At 44.3% G+C, this 21427-nt stretch overlaps 1 protein-coding gene across 1 annotated transcript in view; it reads left to right on the plus strand.

The window, feature by feature from the left end:
• adgra3 (adhesion G protein-coupled receptor A3) overlaps positions 1-21427 on the plus strand; it is a 132261-nt gene that overhangs the window by 62185 nt on the left and 48649 nt on the right. The window contains exon 2 of the mRNA XM_055638260.1: positions 1835-1906. Coding sequence (XP_055494235.1) covers positions 1835-1906 — 72 coding nt within the window. The remainder of the gene's footprint in view (positions 1-1834; positions 1907-21427) is intronic.

Here is a 21427-nt window from a genome sequence, read left to right on the forward strand (position 1 = left end):
GCTGAGGGGAGAGTGGGAACAGCAGAGAAGGGGTAATCTAACAATTTAGCTTTGAAGCTCAGCACTACTACAATTATCACCTAGACTTCAGCTACCTAATTGCACCAATCACAAAAATACTGTGTTTACTAGAAGAGGTTAAGAATTCCTTTGCAACTAATTCATTTCCTGATCTCCAAAGGTCTTTTCACATTCTATTATGAGTGATTTAGCAGTATAATGGGATATTCTCCACTTGTTTAGCTGAATCGACTTCAGGCACCCTCAGGAAGGGAGACGCTCGCCATGAGAGTGCAGCCCATTTCATTGGAATTGCACGTTGTTTTAATTGTTCTGTTTCTCCACCAGCAATGCACATGGTTCTGGTAAATATAGTGCCCTCCATAATGTTTGGGACAAAGACCCATCATTTATTTATTTGTCTCTGTACTCCACTGCTAAATATCTTACCGAACGTTAGTAAGAATAAATAGTAACATTATCTTGAAATCAATAATGTTCTCTAAATGAATAATTAAATCTACCTATGGATTGATTAGTGTGGTGACAGCAAGACGACTGATCTAATACCAATTAAAAATAGAAGAGTTGTTAGAGTAGTAAGAGTGGTACTTGACAGGTTCACATTGAGTAAGATTAAGGCAAGTAAGCAAAATGGAGAGATGATTTACAGATCAAGCAAAGGTGGTAATGACCACACAGGTCAAAGGCGTTTGGTGAGTTTTTGGATAAGAACCATTTCATGACACAATTATGACAATAACAGAGACAGTGCTGTGATAATAACAGCGGGGACACATGTCAGGGCCTGATCAACCCCGGCTTGGTCTCCTGGGCGAGGGTGTCTGATGGTGTGAGACCCTAAACACCCGATGACCCCAGGTCGCATCACTGAGGATGCGTCCCAGCGCATCTAGAAGATGTATATTTTTCACACTGAAGTCTGGCTCAGCCAATGGCACCAAGGAATAGACTGGGTGACAACCAAGAATAGTTTGGTGACTATTGGAGAGACAGTTGACGGCACGGAATGACGGCACCTGGGACAGGCTGGGTTAGCTCCCCAGTCTGTGTCTTTCATGAGAAAGACACCCTATAAAGCTACGGAAAGGCCTAATGAACCACCTTGGCCTAAAAATCCATCAGGCAAGAATAAAATGCTTGTAGAAGGAGAAAGAGGTGCAGCGCACAGGCCTTGAACCTGGTGAGACGCAGGAGGAGCCCGGCCAGTACTCACCCCTTCACAGAGCCCAGTCCCTCCACGCACTAGAGTCTCCCAACCCCTGCAGAGTAGTTATTAAGATGGCTGATCCATGGGCGGTTGCTGCTAGGACGCAAGTCGGGGCCTGATCAACCCCGGCTGGGTCGCCTGGGCGAGGGTGTCTGATGTTGTGAGAACCGAAACACCCGATGACCCCAGGTCACATCAATGAGGATGCGTCCCAGCGCATCTAGAAGATGTATATTTTTCACAGTATTGCGGGGTCAGAAATTCATGTGGAGTCTGGGAATCTGCACAGGATAAAAGTACGATTGCACTTGGTAGTCTGTTGGTTCTTTTAGGAACATAACTATCATGACAGTGGACCTAATACCAGGGCTTTAATTTTTATAACAGCCAGGTTGGACTAAATTACTAAAGTTGTGCTCAAAAAATGAATAGTCATTGGGCTCAGTACACAAGTGATATAATTTGAAGCCTGTCAAATTCAGGTCCGAGAAGGAAACATTTTTTGCAGTACTAAAGCAAATCCTTTAATCAATTGTACATTTAATTTAATCAATTAGTGATCATTCTTGGCTAAAATTTTAATTTTGGTTTTGTTTTTCACAGGATCCTCAGCAACAACAAATTAACAGAGTTGAAGAATAACTCGTTTGCAGGACAGAGGTATCTGGAACGATTGTAAGTAGTAATTAAAAAATATATATACTGTTATGCCTATGAATCGTCATTTGACAATGTTTCTGAAACCAAGGCCGCTTTTAAAATAAATATTCCAACTTCGGCTATTTCCTTTGATGTGTTTTCTTTACAGAGCTCCAAGATATCAGATACAATTTGAATAAAATTGCTTGGGGCTTAGAGTGAAATGAATTTGCATTTTAAATATTTGAGGGATTTTGACTAGATTAACTTTTTATATCTCTAGTGCACATCAAACTGCAACCGATAGCAACAGATCAAGTAGAATATAGCATTGTGGATTAGCATTGCAGCCATCCGGAATTAGTAGAGAAGAGTCAACTATAATTTATTCCATGCATTTGACCTTGCTGGGTACAAATGCTTGGGTACCAATGTGTTGGGAATGTCAGTTGCTAATTTAAAACAAAAGCAGGTGTGAAAAATCATTCAAGAAGGCTGCTTTGTTTTTAAGTAAAAAAGATTTAACAGCTGGTGAAAAATTCTGAACTATGTGAGGAAGGGCTTCCAGCTGTGACCTTATTTGTAGACAACAGTAGATGCCCTATGCCTTGAAATATGTCTCTTGATTGCCAACTTCTGACCCTCAACGGAAACACACACACACACACACACACACACACACACACACACACACACACACACACACACACACACACACACACACACACACACACACACCTAATTTAACTGTGCTTGAAAGGAAGAGAAGTGAAAACACTTCATTTGTTTGTTGTCCTGCTCTTCAAAGAGCCTCCGATTTCATTGTTTTATGTATGATCTGATTGAGTTTCACCTTGTGGTTCAATAGTGAGTGGGTGATAATATGATGAGAAACTTATGTGCAGTTTTCTTAGATGTAATTACAGTTTCAAGAAACATTATATCAAAACTGATGAAAATGTACATTTTCAAAGTATTACCCAGATTAATTTTTACCCACAACTGCATTACCCAGATTAATTTTTTAATCTGTTTGTCATTCAGGCTATTAAACACTACAACCAAATAAGCTCTGAACTACAATAGACTATTATTGTTATTATTGCACTATTATTGTTTGTTTTTTTGTGTGTATGTATGTATATAAATGTATTTTTGAGTTTATATTGTTTGCAGTGTACTATGTTTACAAATTATGTTGTGCTGCAGCAAGTAAGACTTTCATTGTTCTATCTGGGACATATATGACAATAAAACACTCTTGACTTGTTAAAAACACAATTTATTTTAAGTTTAGTTTAATATATGTGTCTTCTTTTCAATACTGCACACAAAAATGTGACAAATGGGGTAAAATTTCCTTCAAAAAAGTTAACAAGCACTTTATTGGGTTCATGACTAACATAGTATCAACAACAAATATAAGAAAAGATTGCACATATCGATTCCACTTCATACACATGATCATTTAGTAGAATGCTGCATCCATCTGAGTGGACACCGCAACACGCGTTACACAAACGCCCGTTGCGGTGGACACGAAAAGATTTGGTGTCCCAGAAAACGAACGTTAAATTATTAGCGAGAACTAAGCATTTTCACAAACGTGATCTAAATGGTACATTACCTTGTGGATTTGAGCTATCGATAGCCGATGATTCGTCAGATCGTTTGATTTGGGCTCATTATTTTTGTAAGTAAAATGTCTCCATAACGGTCGTTGCAGAGCTTCCAGCAGTTGACACGAAGGAATGAAGTTAGCGACTTGGTTAGTGACTAAAAAATTAATCTGGGTAATGCAGTTGTGATAATACTTTGAAAATGTACAAGAGGCAGTGTATTGCCAAATTGAAGATCGGCTCAGTTTCTTAGTTTTGAAAACCAATTTATGTAAAAAAATGTTTTTTAATTGATTTAAAAAAGTCGGAAAATATATCGTAAACGGTCGTTGTGTTCTTGACACCACGATGTTTTTGATATATTCAATTGGAAAATAAGAAAAAATAATTAACTCGCCCATAGATCTCTACTACCGTATACCTCGTGGGGTGTTTGAAAAGCATTAGAGGTTTAGAGCCTCCGTGGATTAATTTACGGATGTATCGCTAACGGCCGTTGTGACAATGGACACCAAGCGACCGTTACAGGATCTTTACTGTACTGTATTACCTCTTTTACTATATTTTTCTCCTAGTGTAGACGAAGATATTTCCCTAGATCATTGTCAAAATGTATATGTATGAGGGGCCGTATGAATATTTATGAATTAAATATTAATGAGTAAATATGGCAGTTTTTAATGTCACACTATTGATGTCCAAAATGGTGGAAAAATTATGAAAATTTGTCTGTTATGAAAAATGTTTTTGACTTTCGGTCTTGAAGTTATCTAAGTTATATCTGCTATTTATAAGGTTTCACATGATGGTTAGATTTTTGTTAAGAACAGTGTATTGGTGTAAAAAAGTGAATACTAATCTTGTTTGTCAAAAACCCTCCAGTATTGTAAAAAGACACATATGCAAGAAATGGTAAATTATAGGTCTTGCAGTTATGCTGTAAAAAATGATGGAGGTGGGAGTGGTTTCAAATCATTATAGATACATTATTTAAATTGTGCTTTATTACCCAATTTTAATTCAGATTAATTTTTACATACCATTAAAAGAGTGATTGAGAGGAAGGAAACCCTAGCCATATTTTTATGGTCAAAGTGAATGCTCGGTTTCTCAAGGGCATTGACTCAATTCAGATTTTTTTCTCTCTAAAAAAATAAGCTAGTCATAATTTCCAACTTGAGTAATAAAATATTGCACAGTTACGCATCCAGTAAAGCACATAAAACTTTAATTGATGTAGTTTATTCTCGGTTCAACAAAAATAGATTGGCAGGCTAATTAAATGCTAGTTAGCAATTCTGCAGACCTATTAGCGATCCCTTAATGTGCCAGCTAAATGATCTGCAACAATTGCCATATCTGCAGTTCGCTGATCTGTCATATGCTGTCTTAATTCTATTTAGCTTTGAGATTTTGTTTCACTACAATGCCTTGTGAATGGATAGATGAAAAATATTTCATTTTTGTTGTCCTTTTGTAATGTTTATGTTAAACATAAAAGATAATTTACCATGATGCAATTGTGGTAGAGTTGGTTTCAAGGCAAGAGAAGCCCTTGATTATCTACTGTACTTTAGAAACATAGAAACATATAAAATAGGTGCAGGAGTAGGCCATTCGGCCCTTCGAGCCTGCACCGCCATTCAATGTGATCATGGCTGATCATTCAACTCAGTATCCCGTACCTGCCTTCTCTCCATACCCCCTGATCCCTTTAGCCACAAGGCCCACATCTAACTCCCTCTTAAATATAGCCAATGAACTGGCCTCAACTACATTCTGTGGCAGAGAATTCCAGAGATTCACCACTCTCTGTGTAAAAAATGTTTTGCTGCTCTCAGTCCTAAAAGATTTCCCCTTTATCCTTAAACTGTGACCCCTTGTTCTGGACTTCCCCAACATCGGGAACAATCTTCCTGCATCTAGCCTGTCCAACCCCCTTAAGAATTTTGTAAGTTTCTATAAGATCCCCCCTCAATCTTCTAAATTCTAGCGAGTACAAAGCGAGTCTATCCAGTCTTTCTTCATATGAAAGTCCTGATATCCCAGGAATCAGTCTGGTGAACCTTCTCTGTACTCCCTCTATGGCAAGAATGTCCTTCCTCAGATTAGGAGACCAAAACTGTATGCAATACTCCAGGTGTGGTCTCACCAAGACCCTGTACAACTGCAGTAGAACCTCCCTGCTCCTATACTCAACTTTAGTGGTGAACTGCATTAACTTCGGGCATTTTGTTTGTTAGAGTCTCTATTAAAGATAAAGAAACCAAATCGGAGGTCTCAGAAATTGACTACCTTTAATGGGCAACACAGTGGCACAGCTGGTAGAGATGCTGCCTCACAGCACCAGAGACGTTCTTGAACTTGGGTAGATACCAAATGCTGGAGTAATAGCGGGACAGGGAACATCTCTGGACTGCCAGACCTTTGATGCTGTCAAGGTGGAATTTGCATGTTTTCCCTGTATATTACAATATACATTCATGATTTAGATGAAGGGATTAGATGTAACATCTAATCCCTTCATCAGTTGTCCTTCTGCAGTTGTACAGGGTCCTGGTGAGACCACATCTGGAGTATTGTGTGCAGTTTTGATCTCCCAATTTGAAGAAGGACATTGAGGATGTGCAGCGTAGGTTCACAAGGTTAATTCCCAGGATGGCGAGACTGTCATATGTTGAAAGAATGGAGCGACTGGACTTGTATTCACTGGAATTTAGAATGATGAGAGGGGATCGTATTAAAACATATAAGATTATTAAGAGATTGGACACACGAGAGGCAGGAAACATGGTCCTGATGTTGGAGGAGTCCAGAACCAGGGGCCACAGTTTAAGAATATGGGGTAGGCCATTTAGGACTGAGACGAGGAAAAACATTTTCACCTAGAGAGTTGTGAATCTGTGGAATTCTCTGCCTCGGAAGGCAGTGAAGGCCAATTCTCTGGATGCTTTCAAGAGAGAGTTAGATAGAGTAGCGCTCTTAAAGATAGCAGAGTCAAGGAATATGGTGAGAAGGCAGGAACAAGGTACTGATTGTAGATGATCAGCCCTGATCACAATGAATGGTGGTGTTGGCTGGAAGGGTCTAATGGCCTACTCCTGCACCTATGTCTATTGTCTATTGACCGCATGGGCTTCCTCTGATTCCGTTTCCTTCCTCATCCCAAAGATATGCAGGATTTGTGGGTTCATTGGCCTCAGTACATTTCCCAAACGTATAGGGAGTAGGCAGAAAGGGAGCTTCCGTTGAGCGCTGCGCAGCCGACCAAGACCGGGCTCGGCCACCAGCAGTGCAAGGATCGGCCCCGCGAGCTGCACGGCAAAAGATTGCTTCCCGGCGAACCGTGGCTTGCTACTGCAGTAATGAGAATAGGCCCGGAGAGGTTGCCACTAACTTTGGCCTCTGCTCGAACTGGAGAGGAGGAGGATGGACCAAGGGCCAGTAAATGGACCGGTGGCGAGAAGCAGGGCTGTGTCTCAATGGTGGACAGGGACACTGGAGGCCCTGCAGCAGCCTGGGGCTCTGCCCAACAAGCCAACCCAGGAATTAGTTGGTTAACCTATGATGAATGTTTCTCAGGCACTGGGCCTGGACTCACTGGAGTTTAGAACAATGAGGGCAGACCGCATTTAAACATACAGAATAGTGAAAGGCTTGGATAGAGTGGATGTGGAGAGGATGTTTCCACTAGTGGGAGAGTCTAGGACTAGAGGTCATAGCCTCAAAATTAAAGGACGTTCTTTTAGGAAGGAGATGAAGAGCAATTTCTTTAGTCAGAGGGCGGTGAATCTGTGGAATTCATTGCTACAGAAGGCTGAAGCCAAGTCAGTCACAGTGGATATTTTTAAGGCAGAGATAGATTGATTCTTGTTTAGTACAGGTGTCAGGGGTTATAACGAATGCTGAAGAGAGCCAGGCGTGGAGAGGAAGGACGGTTCGCGGGATGACCAAAATGAGGAGGAGGCGGCTGCAACAGGCCTATTTGGCCAGCTGCAGCTGGGACTATAACATGTTGCCAAAATGGCGCCTCTTGTAGATGGACTCGGTGGGCTGCTCTGTGCATACTGCATTAACTGGGGTACTGTCATTGTACTTATGTATGGGGATAGTCTTGTATGCAAACAATGTATTTCACTATATCTAGTATGTGACAATAAGAAACCATTGAACCTTCCTTGGAGCTTGAAAGGATGAGGGGGCATATTATAGAGATGTGCAAAATTATGAGAGGAATCGATCAGGTAAACGCACAGTCTGTTGCCCACAGTAGAGGAATTGAGAACCAGAGGAAATAGGTTCAGGGTGAGGGGGGAATGATTTACACAAAGGGTGGTGGGTGTATGGAAACAGCTGTCGGAGGAGATATTGTTAAGAAACATGTAGACGGGTACAGTGCCCTCCATAATGTTTGGAACAAAGACCTATCATTTATTTATTTGCCTCTGTCAGGCAGGTGGGGCTAGTGTAGATGGACATGTTGGTAGGTGCGGGCAAGTTGGCCTGAAGGGCCTGTTTCCATGCTGTATTACTCTGACAGAATCCTGGACATTTGTTGTCTTACTTTTCTAGTTCTAAGAATGAGTCATTGACCTGGAATGCTGACCTTGTTTCTCTTCTCTCTGGTGCTGTTTGACCTGTTTTGTGCTTCCAGTAGTTTCTGTATTTATCTTGGAAGATGTTGGATGTCCTGGATACATCTCTCATTCCCGCAAGGGGGAGTGTCCCATCACACTCCTCTGATCTAGTCTCCAGATGCTGGGAATGCTTTGAAGTGACAAGATGCCCATCTTCCGACTGTCTCTTGCCAATGCATATTTGTATGGCTGTACCAGTTGAGATTCTGGCCAATGGTGGACCCCATGGTGTGTTTAAGATGGAACGGCAGATGCTGTCTGAAGAAGGGTCTCGACCCGAAACTTCACCCATTCCTTCTCTCCAGAGGTGCTGTCTTGTCTGTCTCGCTGAGTTACTCCAGCTTTTTGTGTCTGCCCCGTGATGTTGTTTAGTTTAGTGATAGTGTTGAAACAGGCCCTTCAGCCCACCGAGTCCGCACCCACCCAGCGATCCCCACACGTTAACACACATTACGGACAATTTGCAATTACACCAAGCCAATTAACCTACAAACCTGTACATCTTTGGAGTGTGGGAGGATCTGAACTGAAGATCTCGGAGAAACCCCATGCGGTCACAGGGAGAACATACAAACTCTGTACAGACAGCAACTGTTGTCAGGATCGAACCCGGGGCTCTGGCTCTGTGCAGCAGCAACTCTACCACTGCACCACCGTGTTGATGGGGAGGCTCTGCAATGAGAGGTCATTAAATGTCAAGGATAGGCTGTTGAACTTGAATCATGGTCTGGTACCATGCATGTTACCCACCATATTCCAAGCATGAAAGTAGATCTTGCACCGTGCAGCCATTTCTAAGGATTTGTGCAATCATAGGGAAATGCTCCTGATTCTAAATTCATGAAGAAAACGTATTGATGAGACAGCTGAAGATGACTGGTACAAGGGCACTGTCCCAAGCACCGTCTGCAGTGATATCCTGAAATAATTGATATGAGCAACCACAACCTTCTTCTTTAGTGGGAGATGTATGTCTATTGATTTCAATTTTACCCAAGTTCCTTGACACTTCACTTGGTCAAATGCTGTCTCAATGGCAAAGGTAGTCGCTATCAACCCACCTCAGGGATTCTGCTTTGTGTATGTGTTTGGAACAAGTCTGTAATGCCCCTGTCCCACTTAGGAAACCTGAACGGAAACCTCTGGTGACCTTGCGCCCCACCCAAGGTTTCCGTGAGGTTCCCGTAGGTTTTGGTCACTCTCCCTAATGGTCGAAAGTGGTTTCCGCGTAGTCGAGGCTGCTTCTATGTTCCTGCGATTATTTCAACAAAACCAAAACCGGCCTCGACTACAAAATAGGTTGCCGTTTGGTCGAAGCCAGTGGAGTGGGGTTGCTATTTACTTACAGGCAGTCGAAGGCAATCTCCTTCACTGACCGGCCATTTTGATTGGCTCATTGGAGTTTTCAGCAAAGATCCTGTAGGATCTTTGATTTTCAGGACCTAGAAGATCCACCGGAAGATAAAATGCCCGCTAACTTTATTAAACTTCTTAAAACTGTCTCCACTCTCTTCTCCACCCCCCCCCCCCCCCCCTTCTCCCCCCCCCCTTCTCCCCCCCCTTCTCCCCCCCCTTCTCCCCCCCCTTCTCCCCCCCCCTTCTCCCCCCCCCCTTCTCCCCCCCCCCTTCTCCCCCCCCCTTCTCCCCCCCCCCTTCTCCCCCCCCCCCTCTCCCCCCCCCCCCTTCTCCCCCCCTTCTCTCCCCCCCCTTCTCCCCCCCCCTTCTCCCCCCCCCTTCTCCCCCCCCCCTTCTCCCCCCCCCTTCTCCCCCCCCCCCCTTCTCCCCCCCCCCTCTCCCCCCCCCTTCTCCCCCCCCCTTCTCCCCCCCCCTTCTCCCCCCCCCCTTCTCCCCCCCCCTTCTCCCCCCCCCTTCTCCCCCCCCCCTTCTCCCCCCCCCTTCTCTCCCCCCCCTTCTCTCCCCCCCCCTTCTCCCCCCCTTTCTCCCCCCCTTCTCCCCCCCTTCTCTCCCCCCTTCGCCCCCCCCCCCTTCTCCCCCCCTTCTCCCCCCCCCTTCTCCCCCCCCTTCTCCCCTCCCCCCCCCCTCTCCCCCCCCTTCTCCCCCCCCCTTCTCCCCCCCCCTTCTCCCCCCCCCTTCTCCCCCCCCCCCCCCCCTTCTCCCCCCCCCTTCTCCCCCCCCCTTCTCCCCCCCCCCCTTCTCCCCCCCCCTTCTCCCCCCCCCCTTCCCCCCCCCCTTCTCCCCCCCCCTTCTCCCCCCCCCTTCTCCCCCCCCTTCTCCCCCCCCCTTCTCCCCCCCCCTTCTCCCCCCCCCTTCCTTCTTCCCCCCCCCCCCTCCCCCCCCCCCTTCTCCCCCCCCCTTCTCTCCCCCCCCCCTTCTCCCCCCCCCTTCTCCCCCCCCCCCTTCTCCCCCCCCCCCCCCTCCCCCCCCCTTCCTCCCCCCCCCCCTTCTCCCCCCCCCCTTCTCCCCCCCCCCTTCCTCTCCCCCCCCCCTTCTCCCCCCCCCCCTCTCCTCCCCCCCCCCCCCCTTCTCCCCCCCCTTCTCCTCCCCCCCCTTCCTCCCCCCCCTTCTCCCCCCCCCCCTTCTCTCCCCCCCCCCCCTTCTCCCCCCCCCCTTCTCCCCCCCCTTCTCTCCCCCCCCCTTCTCTCCCCCCCCTCCTCCCCCCCTTCTCCCCCCCCCCCCCCCCCTTCTCCCCCCCCTTCTCCCCCCCCTTCTCCCCCCCCTTCTCCCCCCCCTTCTCTCCCCCCCCTTCTCCCCCCCCCTTCTCCCCCCCCCTTCTCCCCCCCCCTCTCCCCCCCCTTCTCCCCCCCCCCCTTCTCCCCCCCCCCCTTCTCTCCCCCCCCTTCTCCCCCCCCCCTTCTCTCCCCCCCCCTTCTCCCCCCCCCTTCTCCCCCCCCCCTCTCCCCCCCCCCTTCTCCCCCCCCCCTTCTCCCCCCCCCCCCTCTCCCCCCCCCCCCCCTTCTCCCCCCCCCCTTCTCCCCCCCCCCTTCTCCCCCCCCCCTTCTCCCCCCCCCCTTCTCCCCCCCCCCCTTTCTCCCCCCCCCCTTCTCCCCCCCCCTTCTTCCCTCCCCCCCCCTTCTCCCCCCCCCTTCCCCCCCCCCTTCTCCCCCCCCCCCTTCTCCCCCCCCTTCTCCCCCCCCTTCTCCCCCCCCCTTCTCCCCCCCCTTCTCCCCCCCCCTTCTCCCCCCCCCCTTCTCCTCCCCCCCCTTCTCTCCCCCCCCCTTTCTCCCCCCCCCTTCTCCCCCCCCCTTCCCTCCTTCCCCCCCCCCTTCTCCCCCCCCCCTTCTCTCCCCCCCCTTCTCTCTCCCCCCCCCTCTTCCCCCCCCCTTCTCCCCCCCCCCTTCTCCCCCCCCCTTCTTCTCTCCCCCCCCCCCCCCTTCTCCCCCCCCCCCTTCTTCCTCCCCCCCCCCTTCTCTCCCCCCCCCTTCTCCCCCCCCCTTCTCCCCCCCCCTTCTCCCCCCCCCCTTCTCCCCCCCCCTCCCTTCTCCCCCCCCCTTCTCCCCCCCCCCCCTTCTCCCCCCCCCCTTCTTCCCCCCCCCCTTCTCCCCCCCCCCTCTCTCCCCCCCCCTCCCCCCCCCCTTCTCCCCCCCCCCTTCTCCCCCCCCCCCTTCTCCCCCCCCCCTTCTCCCCCCCCCCTTCTCCCCCCTCTCCCCCCCCCCCTTCTCCTCTGGCGACTCATGGAAACCTTGGGTGGGGCGCAAGGTCACCAGAGGTTTCTGTTCAGGTGTCCTATGTAGAACAGGGGCATTATGAGTTCTGCTGTGTGGCACAAGTGACAATCAGATGGCATTGGTGAGCAAGTTATTGTTGATTGACATAATTGATAATCCATCATGCTAATGTTTGTCCTGCATTTTGTGAAGAGATTCTATCTGGATAATTTTCCAAATGGCTGGGTTAATGTCATTGTTCTAACTGTGACTGACTTCTGACTATTGGAGCTTTTTTTACAGTGTATTGTGAAAACCTAAGTCCACAAACAATTATGCAGATAGATTATGTCAAAAAACCATTTTCTCCTCCTGTCCATGCGAACTGGGTCGGTTTCATGAATTTAGAAAAGTAGAAGTCAGAATTACCTGTGACAGATCAGTTGAAATTGGAGAAGAAAATGGGTTAATTAACAAGTTGCAGCCTTGATCATATTGAATGGCGGTGCAGGCTCGAAGGGCCGAATGACCTACTCCTGCACCTATTTTCTATGTTTTTAATCTAAGAGGAAGATACCAAGTGGTAGGAAGAAATGGAAAATTAAATGTGAATTTAGTTAACATCTGAAACGTTGAAGGTCAGTGTTCAGACCAGACAGTTCTAAGGAGCTAGGGAGAAGGATAACAAAATTTCCCTGAAGCTTCTAGTGATTTTTTTCTTCTCTTTTTGGACCTTTTCAATGGACAAATGAGATAGCATGGGAATTATAATATCAAGCAGCTGGTAGATCGGAACAATTTATGAACTTATGAACAAAGCAAGTGCTTCACAACTTGGTTGCAAAATCGACATTGGTTAGAATATCCGCATGTGGTATGTATGTCTTTTTTTGAAAGAACAAATGCAGCCATTGAAGCATAGTTAGTATTCCACCCAGTGGCAATTCTCATTTTTAATCTAATCATAAACTATTTCTGATACTTCAAAGAACCAGTTTATGGACATCAAACAACATCAAGAGAAATCTTTATCCTACTCTTAAATATTCTCAGCCTTCTGGTGCCCTGTCTTTTCACTCGCATATGATCTGACTTTTTCTCTCTTTTCTCCCTCTTAAATTTCCTTGGCTAATATAATTAATGTGTTACATATTGATATTAACTTTTACAACTGGCAAAACATATCAATTTTGCTTTTGGGTTTCTTGTTACCTCAACCTGAATTGCACGAATGTTAACAGTTCATTCAACACGAGAGGAAATCCTTTGAGAAAGAAATATTGCTTCATGGGTAAGAGCCTGCATCCGATCTGAGCTGAAATAAGTATTCAGGATCCCTCAAAGGAGGACCAACCAACCCCCCCCCCCCCCCCCCCCCCCCCCCCCAAATAATAGTGCTTCAAGCGATTAAATCTAAGATCCAAAATATTAATCAAAAGAATATTGGGCATGATTATTTTTGTGTCTTAAGCTCATTTTTAATTGAAACCATAGTTTTCAATTATATGGTAAAAATCAAGCCTGAGGGATTAACCGCTAAACAAAAACTGATGTGAAGCAAAACACTTTTTTTTTATTGAAAGGAGAGTGAAATTACATTTCCCTTAGATAATTTATTTTATGGACCTTCAGAAACTGAATTGTAAAGCATCTACTTAAAAGTGATATCTGTTGCAGTAATTTTTTTGGTTGAGTTATTACTCGAAAGGAATTGTTTTAAATTTAGTTGTGTGTGTGTGTGTGTATCTTTCTGAGTATAAGGCTACATTTAGTTTTAGCAATACAGCGTGGAAGCAGGCCCTTCGGCCCATTGAGTCAACGCTGACCAAAGGTCACACGTGTACAATCGTTCTATTCGACACAAGGACAATTTACAGAAGTCAATTAACCTACAATCCTGCATATCTTTGGAATGTTGGAGGAAACTGGAGCACACAAAGGAAACTCCATGAAGTCACAGGGAGAATGTACAATCTCCGTACATACTGAAAACATAGTTGGGATCGAACGCTGGTCTCTAACATTGTAAGGCAGCAACTCTGCCACGGCACCACTGTGCTAATCTTGGCCATCCACCTTCCTCCATTTCTCCCTTAAAACTGGAAACCCCTTATTTTGAAACATTGACCCCAGTTTTAAGGTATCGCTTGAGATAAACACAGCTTTAGTATCTGCCCTATCAAGCAGCTTGAACTCTTGTACTTATGATAAGACCACCTTTTTATTTTTTCTAAACTATAAATCCAACCTGCTTAATCTTTTCTCAAAAGACCAACTCTTCATTAGGAATCAATCTTGTGAACCATCGCCAAACAGGCTTGAAAGTATGCACTTACCCTTAAGTCATTAGTATATTAAAAAAACAGTTTGTAAACTCATTATCAGGAATATCATTGTTTAACCATACTGCAGTATCAAATGTAAATGCTTATCATAACTCTCTGCTTTCTGTCGTTGGGTAATTTTTAACCTGTTTACTGTAACTGACCATTCCACGCTCTTCAATTTTGCCAAACAACATTTTAGTTGGATTTTTTCTGATCCTACCAGAAAATTCATATTTACCATTTACTATTCAGCAGTTGTCCCTGGTACGTCATTAAAAAATTATGTTTAGTCAAGCCTGCTTTTCATTTAACAAATCTTTGGTCGATCTATCTTTAACTCGTATTTCTCTGATATTAAGTTGATCCCTAATTATTATTTCAAAACCCTCCATCATTGTGGTTATACTGATTGCTCTGTAGCTGAGAGGCTTGCATTTTTTTTATGACAAGAGGAACTTATTTGTGATTTCCTTGTAGCACTTGCCCTGTATCAAAAATGGTTTGGATGGTTCAGGCAAACCCTTCTGCAATTGTGGTCTGTAGGATACCTGTCCAAATTGAGACACTTAAGAGGCTTGAGATTTGTTGTACTTTTAATTTTCTGATTCAGGTGTTGTGACAAAAACACACAATTACATTTCAGAAAGATTTGTATTGCCCAAACCATACAGGCTACACCATGGTAATCTCTTGCATATTTGAATTCTCACTTTTTATTTTTAATTATGAATTCTGAATTTTTTTTCAGCTGACTTTAGGCGAGCTGGTTTATTATTCTTCCTTTTGAAATAAACAGTTAAATATTTTGGACAGAGTGCAGGAAGGGACTGCAGATGCTGGTTTAAACTGAAGATAGACACAAATTGCTGGAGTAACTCAGCGGGTCAGGAAGCACCTCTGGAGAGAAGGAATGGTTGATGTTTTGGATCGAGAACCTTCAGGCTAGAGTCAGGAGAAAGGGAAACAAAAGATATAGACGATGACGTAGAAAGATATAGAACAAATTAATGCAAGATATGCAAAAAAGTTACAACGATAAAGGAAACAGGCCATTGTTATTGATCTTCATAACAAGAGGAGTTGAGTTTAGGAGCAAAGAGGTCCTTCTGCAGTTGTACAGGGCCCTAGTGAGACCACATCTGGAGTATTGTATGCAGTTTTGGTCTCCAAATTTGAGGAAGGGGATTCGGTTCACGAGGTTAATTCCCGGGATGGCGGGACTGTCATATGTTGAAAAAATGGAGCGACAGGGCTCGTATACACTGGAATTTAGAAGGATGAGAGGGGATCTTATTGAAACATATAAGATTATTAAGAGATTGGACACACTAGAGGCAGGAAACATGTCCCCGATGTTAGGGGAGTCCAGAACCAGGGACCACAGTTTAAGAATAAGGGTTAGGCCATTTAGAACAAAGATGAGGGAAAATGTTTTCACCCAGAGAGTTGCGAATCTGTGGAATTCTCTGCCTCGGAAGGCTATGGAGGCCAATTCTCTGGATGATTTCAAGAGAGAGTTAGATAGAGCTCTTAAAGGAATCAGGGGATATGGTGAGAAGGCAAGAACAGGGTGCTAATTGTGGATGATCAGCCATGATCGCAGTGAATGGTGGTGCTGACTCGAAGGGTCAAATGACCTACTCTTTCTTTGCAGCTATTGTCTATTATCTGTTTGCTAGGTAAGAACGAGAAGCTATTGTGACTTGGGTGTGGGAGAGATGGAGAGAGAGGGGATGCAAGTGTGACTTAAAGTTAGTGAAATCAATATCCATACCACTGGGCTGAAAGCTGCCCAAATGAAATATGAGATGCTGTTCCTCCAAAATATTATTTGGTCTTATGGAGACATTTGTCATTAAGGAAATACCCCGTGAAGGAATAAATAGGGCTTGAATAGTTATAAAACCTGGGTATCATGGACGATTTTGGCTGAAGGACTGTTTTTCATGCTTTTTGACTCAATACATATTGAACAATTGAGACTGTAATCTGGTATCTCCTTTCCCAGAAGTGACAATGAATTAGGACAAAAGGAGGCCACACATCTCCTGCTCTGCCATTTAATATCTTGGCTGAACTGATTGCAGCCTCAATTCGGCAATTCCCACCATAATTAATATTTTATTCTATTGCATATCAAAAATCTATGCACCTCTGTGTTAAAAAAAATTCAAAGACTATACTTCCATTGGCTTTGAGGAAGAAGTTTCCAAATATTCTGAGACCCCTTATTTTCAAACACTAATCTCAGTTCAAGTCTCCCTCTATCCACAAGACATGTAATTTTTTTTAATTCGATTTTTTTCAATGATCATTTTCATTCACAAGACATTTACTAAAATAGGAACAGTCGCCAATGATGGAAAAAAAATGCTATTTCTTATTCAGTGGGTTTTGTTCCATTATGTTGTATTTATTTTGTTTTAATGTTTTTGAATAATATATAATAAGCTACTAGACTTAAGGAAAACAGCTTAACCTGTCTCAAGTTAAGTTTCTAATTAGCAATGGCAAATCACTATCGCTGAAAATGATCTCTATCAAACATACTTTCCTTAAAAGATAAATGAAAAACAGTAGAATTATTACACTGTGTGACACTTGGGTTTACTTTTTAACATGTTGATACCTATCAGTTATCTGTAAGGATTTGTGTTTGTGAAATCAGAGCTGTATACCAGGTATATAATAGAGATCTACCCTAAAGATATTTAGGTGATGTAGGGATTATCATTCTTGTCTTTAGATCTTGCCGTGGTAATGTGCCCCTATTGTGCCAATGTAAACGCTTTCCATATCAAAAGACTTTTCCTTCGTATTCACATGAAATAAGCAATGATTCCACACCTGATTTAGTTGTAACTGGATTTATTGTTCTCCCATCTCTTTCTGATGTAGACAGTATTGTGAAAATTGTATCTGCTTCCTGTTATGAAGTAATGTTAAGCTGCGATTATAGCAACAATCTGGCTTTCTAACTTTTCCAGATAATTTTAATGGAACTAATTCACATTTCTGCTAAAAATACTTTTTCAATATCAACTGTTCTGTACTTTTGAATATAGATGGAATTTTTTGTTTTGTGATGACCTTAAGGTTCAGGTTGTACCAGCTTTTCTTTATATAATTGAAGAGATTGAACAAGAGAGCCTTGAGCCATTGGTTTTCAATTTTTTTAATCAATACAATCTACGTCGAGAAGCTAGAAACAGAAACAGATCAAAACATTTACCCGTTTGACCAGTGGGAAATGGACATTGTGCAACTATCGTATGATCAGCGACTGGGAAAGGAATGCACAACCTGCTGGCTGGCGGACCTGCATATGATGATTCAGGCCTGATATCATTACATTGCAGATGTATTGCGTCTGTCTCATACTTGGTAATATTTAGTGTGCCAAACGAAACAAGCAGCTGTCATAAAATGTGAAAGCAAACAGTAAGTTTGGTATTATCTAAATAAAGGTGGAAATTGATTCTGCAAGCACTGATGGCATCATAGAAAAGCCTCCATGGATGACAAATGAAGAAGTGGATGAGACACAACTTGAAGAAACCAAATGTCACCAGGTTGGTTTGTAGAACCAATGACAGCTTGTAGGACTGACAGAATGTTGCTGTCGGTCGTTAAGGAGGGAAAAGGTTAAAATCATTACATTGTAAATACTGCTTAACTGAAAAAGATAATCAAACACCACAGCTGTAAATAAAAATATTTTGTTGGTAACTGTGCCCTATAGGAATTTAGACGAAATAAGCCTCTCCAGTGATTCATGAGAGATGAGCATATGATAAAAAGGGTGTTTAGTTTAGTTTAGTTTGGGTGTTAGTATGAATCGTACAGTAAGGTGGAGTTAGTGATGCTACTTCTACTATGATTGGTTCACATGCAATAACCAATGTACATCCTTCCCCGTAAAGAGCGAATATAGTTAAACACACATGCAACGTACATGATACATAATTCAAACATATTCTCCATATCTGTCAGGTGGTCTACTAATTCGGCCCAAATGCATACGGACCAACCCCTCTCCCTCTTCGCCAGAAACGTTAGAGGGAGGCGGTGAACACGGAAGTAAGAAAGCAGCAGGGGACACCCGTGGTGACCGACGGGGAGCATGTGGGAGAGGTAGTGTTGTTGTTAGTCATAGCCGCCGGTAATGGTGGGGTGAGGGACATGCTGGAACTAGTGGTGGCCATGGCAGCAGACGGCTGGAACAGTAGAGATGAAGCGAAAGGATCGGCTGGTGGGGGATGTGGTTCCTTCACAGCCAGGAAGTGTTGGCGGCTCCGACAGTACAAGGCACCATCGATGTCAACAAGGTAGGATCGAGGTTCTTTGGATGGACCAACAATGCAACCTAGATGGGAATCGGTCGGTGTTTGTAGTCTGTTGAAACCCGCCAGGTTTATGGTCTTCTCAGAGTCAAGCTGTTCGCTTAATGGACCAACAATCTCAGACATTCGATAGGCATGTATTGCTTGCTCAAGGGTTAAATTAGCATTCCGCAGTAACTCAGTCCTGAGCTTCTGATCAGCCATACCACTGACAAGTTTGTCACGTATTAATTCATTCGTCATGATTTGAAAATGACATCTTTGAGCCATATATTTCATGTCACAAATGAATCTTTCTACCGGCTCATCAGGAAACTGGTGTCTTGCAAAGAATTTGGCTCTTTCTAAAATGTGGTTCGAGGGTAGGTTGCATAGTTCACGGAATTTACGCAGTAAAACATTAGGGTCACGCATAGACTCGGCAGGCACAACTACCTGATTGTTGTCGTCATGGACAGCTGGTGCGTATTCAAAGGTCCGAGCTCTCATCATGGCTTCGGGTCCCGCAAGGTTAAGTAGGAGGGAAGCCTTGACAGCGTCTGGTTCATTTCGGTGGATGATATTGATGTAATATTCGTAATCAATTTCAAAGAATCTCCCATCGTTCCCCGATGTCAGATTCAAAGATAAGCTGTGCAGGCTTTCTGCATGATTGAGCCCTAGCGAAGTTAGAAAAAACTGATAAACAGAAATAAAAACTGATAAACGGTGTCATTAAGCTTGGAGTAACCAGTGGGTTACTACAAGCTTAATGACACTATGTAAATAAACAAACTGTACAATCTGGAGTTCAAGATCATCTTTAATCGGTACCCATAGTAACAGCAGGTTGTTTGTTGTTAGTTCATCGTTACCGCTTCCAAGACTGACCAGTGTAGGAAGTGGGTGTTAGTATGAATCATACAGTAAGGTGGGGCTAGTGATGCTACTTCTACTATGATTGGTTCACATGCAATAACCAATCTACATAACCCGAAATCACCCAGCTTGCAGGCGGTTTTTTTTTCCCAATTCGTATTCGCGACCTGGGCACCTCAGCCTGTCCCGGGCCAGGCAAGGGACCTGCGAACGGCACAGCACTAATTGAAAAACCCGTGAAAACTAATGTGAAAAACAACACTAGTGTCACACTATGGCGATAGATGTGGCCCGCCATCCGCTCACAGACATGGGTCCTGGCCCCTATGCAGAACAAGGTTGCCAACCCCTGAGTTAACTAATCTCCATCCAATATATGAAATTGTGAATGGATTGTGAAATGGAATGAATCATTGTGCGGGATCTTATACTTCGGACATAAAGATTAGGCCAACTAGCTGTTCACGTCTGCTTCTCCATTCAGTAAAATCAGGGCTGATCTTTTACCTCGGTTCCAATTTTCTGTGCTATTTCATATGCCTTGATACCCATAACATCCAGAAATCTGTCGGGCCCTGCCTCAGATGTATTCAGCAAGTGAGCCTCCATAGCACTTTTAGCTTAGCTTAGTTTAGTTTAATTTAGCGATACATCGCGGAAACAGGCCCTTCGGCCCACGGAGTCCGCGCCGACCATCTATTCCCATACACTAGCATATCCTACACACACTAGGGACTATTTAGAACTTTACCAAAGCCCTACAGACCTGTATGTCTTCGGAGATGTGGGAGGAAATCGGAGCACCTGGGGAAAACCCACACAGTCATGGGAAAAACGTAAAACTCCTTACAGACAACACCTGGAGCCATGATCGAACCCAGGTCACTGGTGCTGCAAGGCAGCAACTCTCCGGCTTGCATCTGTGCCGCCAAGGGTGGAGAGTTTCAAAGATTCATGGGCCTCTGGCAGAGGAATCTTTTCCTCCCCTTGTCCTGAATTGTTGACTTTTCTGTTTTCAGAACATGACCCATAGTTCTAGATACAAGGTGAATATTGTGAAAAATTACAATTGTTTTTATAGTCCAGTTCATCATACAAACCAGACCTCCCACACCAGACTCCAATTACACCTCACACTGCCTCGAAAAGCATCCAACATAATCAAAGACTTGTTGCATCCCGGTCGTTCCTCCTACCTGATCCCATCCGGCAAAAGCTATAGAAGCTTGAAAGCATGAACCGCCATACTCATGGTTCATGACCCCTCTGTTGTTACACTTTGGTATTGTCCAATTCACCTGTACCCCATTGCAGATATTGGACATTGTTTGTGGAACAGGTGCTCTACAATGCTGAGAACGATATGCTGCACTCTAGTGGTATTATGTAAATTATATGATCTATATTCTATCAATACAGATCATAGATTGCATGCAAAACAAAACCTTTTACAGTACCTCAGTATACATAACAATCATAAACCTACTTGCATCTAGCATGTCACGGGACATAAAAATGTCATGTATTTAAGGCTTCTATTTGATTGACAGGTATAATGAAATCTTAAGAACATTTTAATATGTTAAAATTTGATAGTGCTCCAGTCACCTGTACCAGAGAAGGATTTGTTTACAGATAATCGTAAGTTTTTCAGTTCTAGTTGAAACCATTTAACCTTTTTGGTTTTCAATACTGTTGGCAATTAGCTTTGATTTTTGTTTGTTTTTCTAATGGCTGATAACGGTACTAAGAAGCTAAACATTTGTTAACTGAGATCTGAGGGGGATCTGAAGCCCATTCCTTTCAAAATGTGGCACTTTACAGGGACCATTTATGATAAACAAACCATTGACCATTACTCGAGTGTTCCTTCTATAGAAAATGTCACACATTGATTTCTGTTAGCTTTTGTGTTCCGACCCAGAATGGATCCTCACCTTCCAGTTATATTTTATGGTTTTGATATTTTTCATGTTAAGATGATGTTTAGAATACAGTAAACCCTTGTGCCTCTTTATAATGGATTTTGATTTTTCGCGGACTGACCTACCTCATTGGGTTCCTTATGGGCCTGTCCCACTTGGGCGTCATTTGCGCGTCATTTACACAACATCATTTACGCGTCACGACGCGCAAGTCCTGATGTGCACGTGATGCGCGCATGGTGT

The sequence above is a fragment of the Leucoraja erinacea genome, chromosome 1 (assembly GCF_028641065.1).
Source record: "Leucoraja erinacea ecotype New England chromosome 1, Leri_hhj_1, whole genome shotgun sequence".
NCBI classification, from domain to species: Eukaryota; Metazoa; Chordata; class Chondrichthyes; order Rajiformes; family Rajidae; genus Leucoraja; species Leucoraja erinaceus.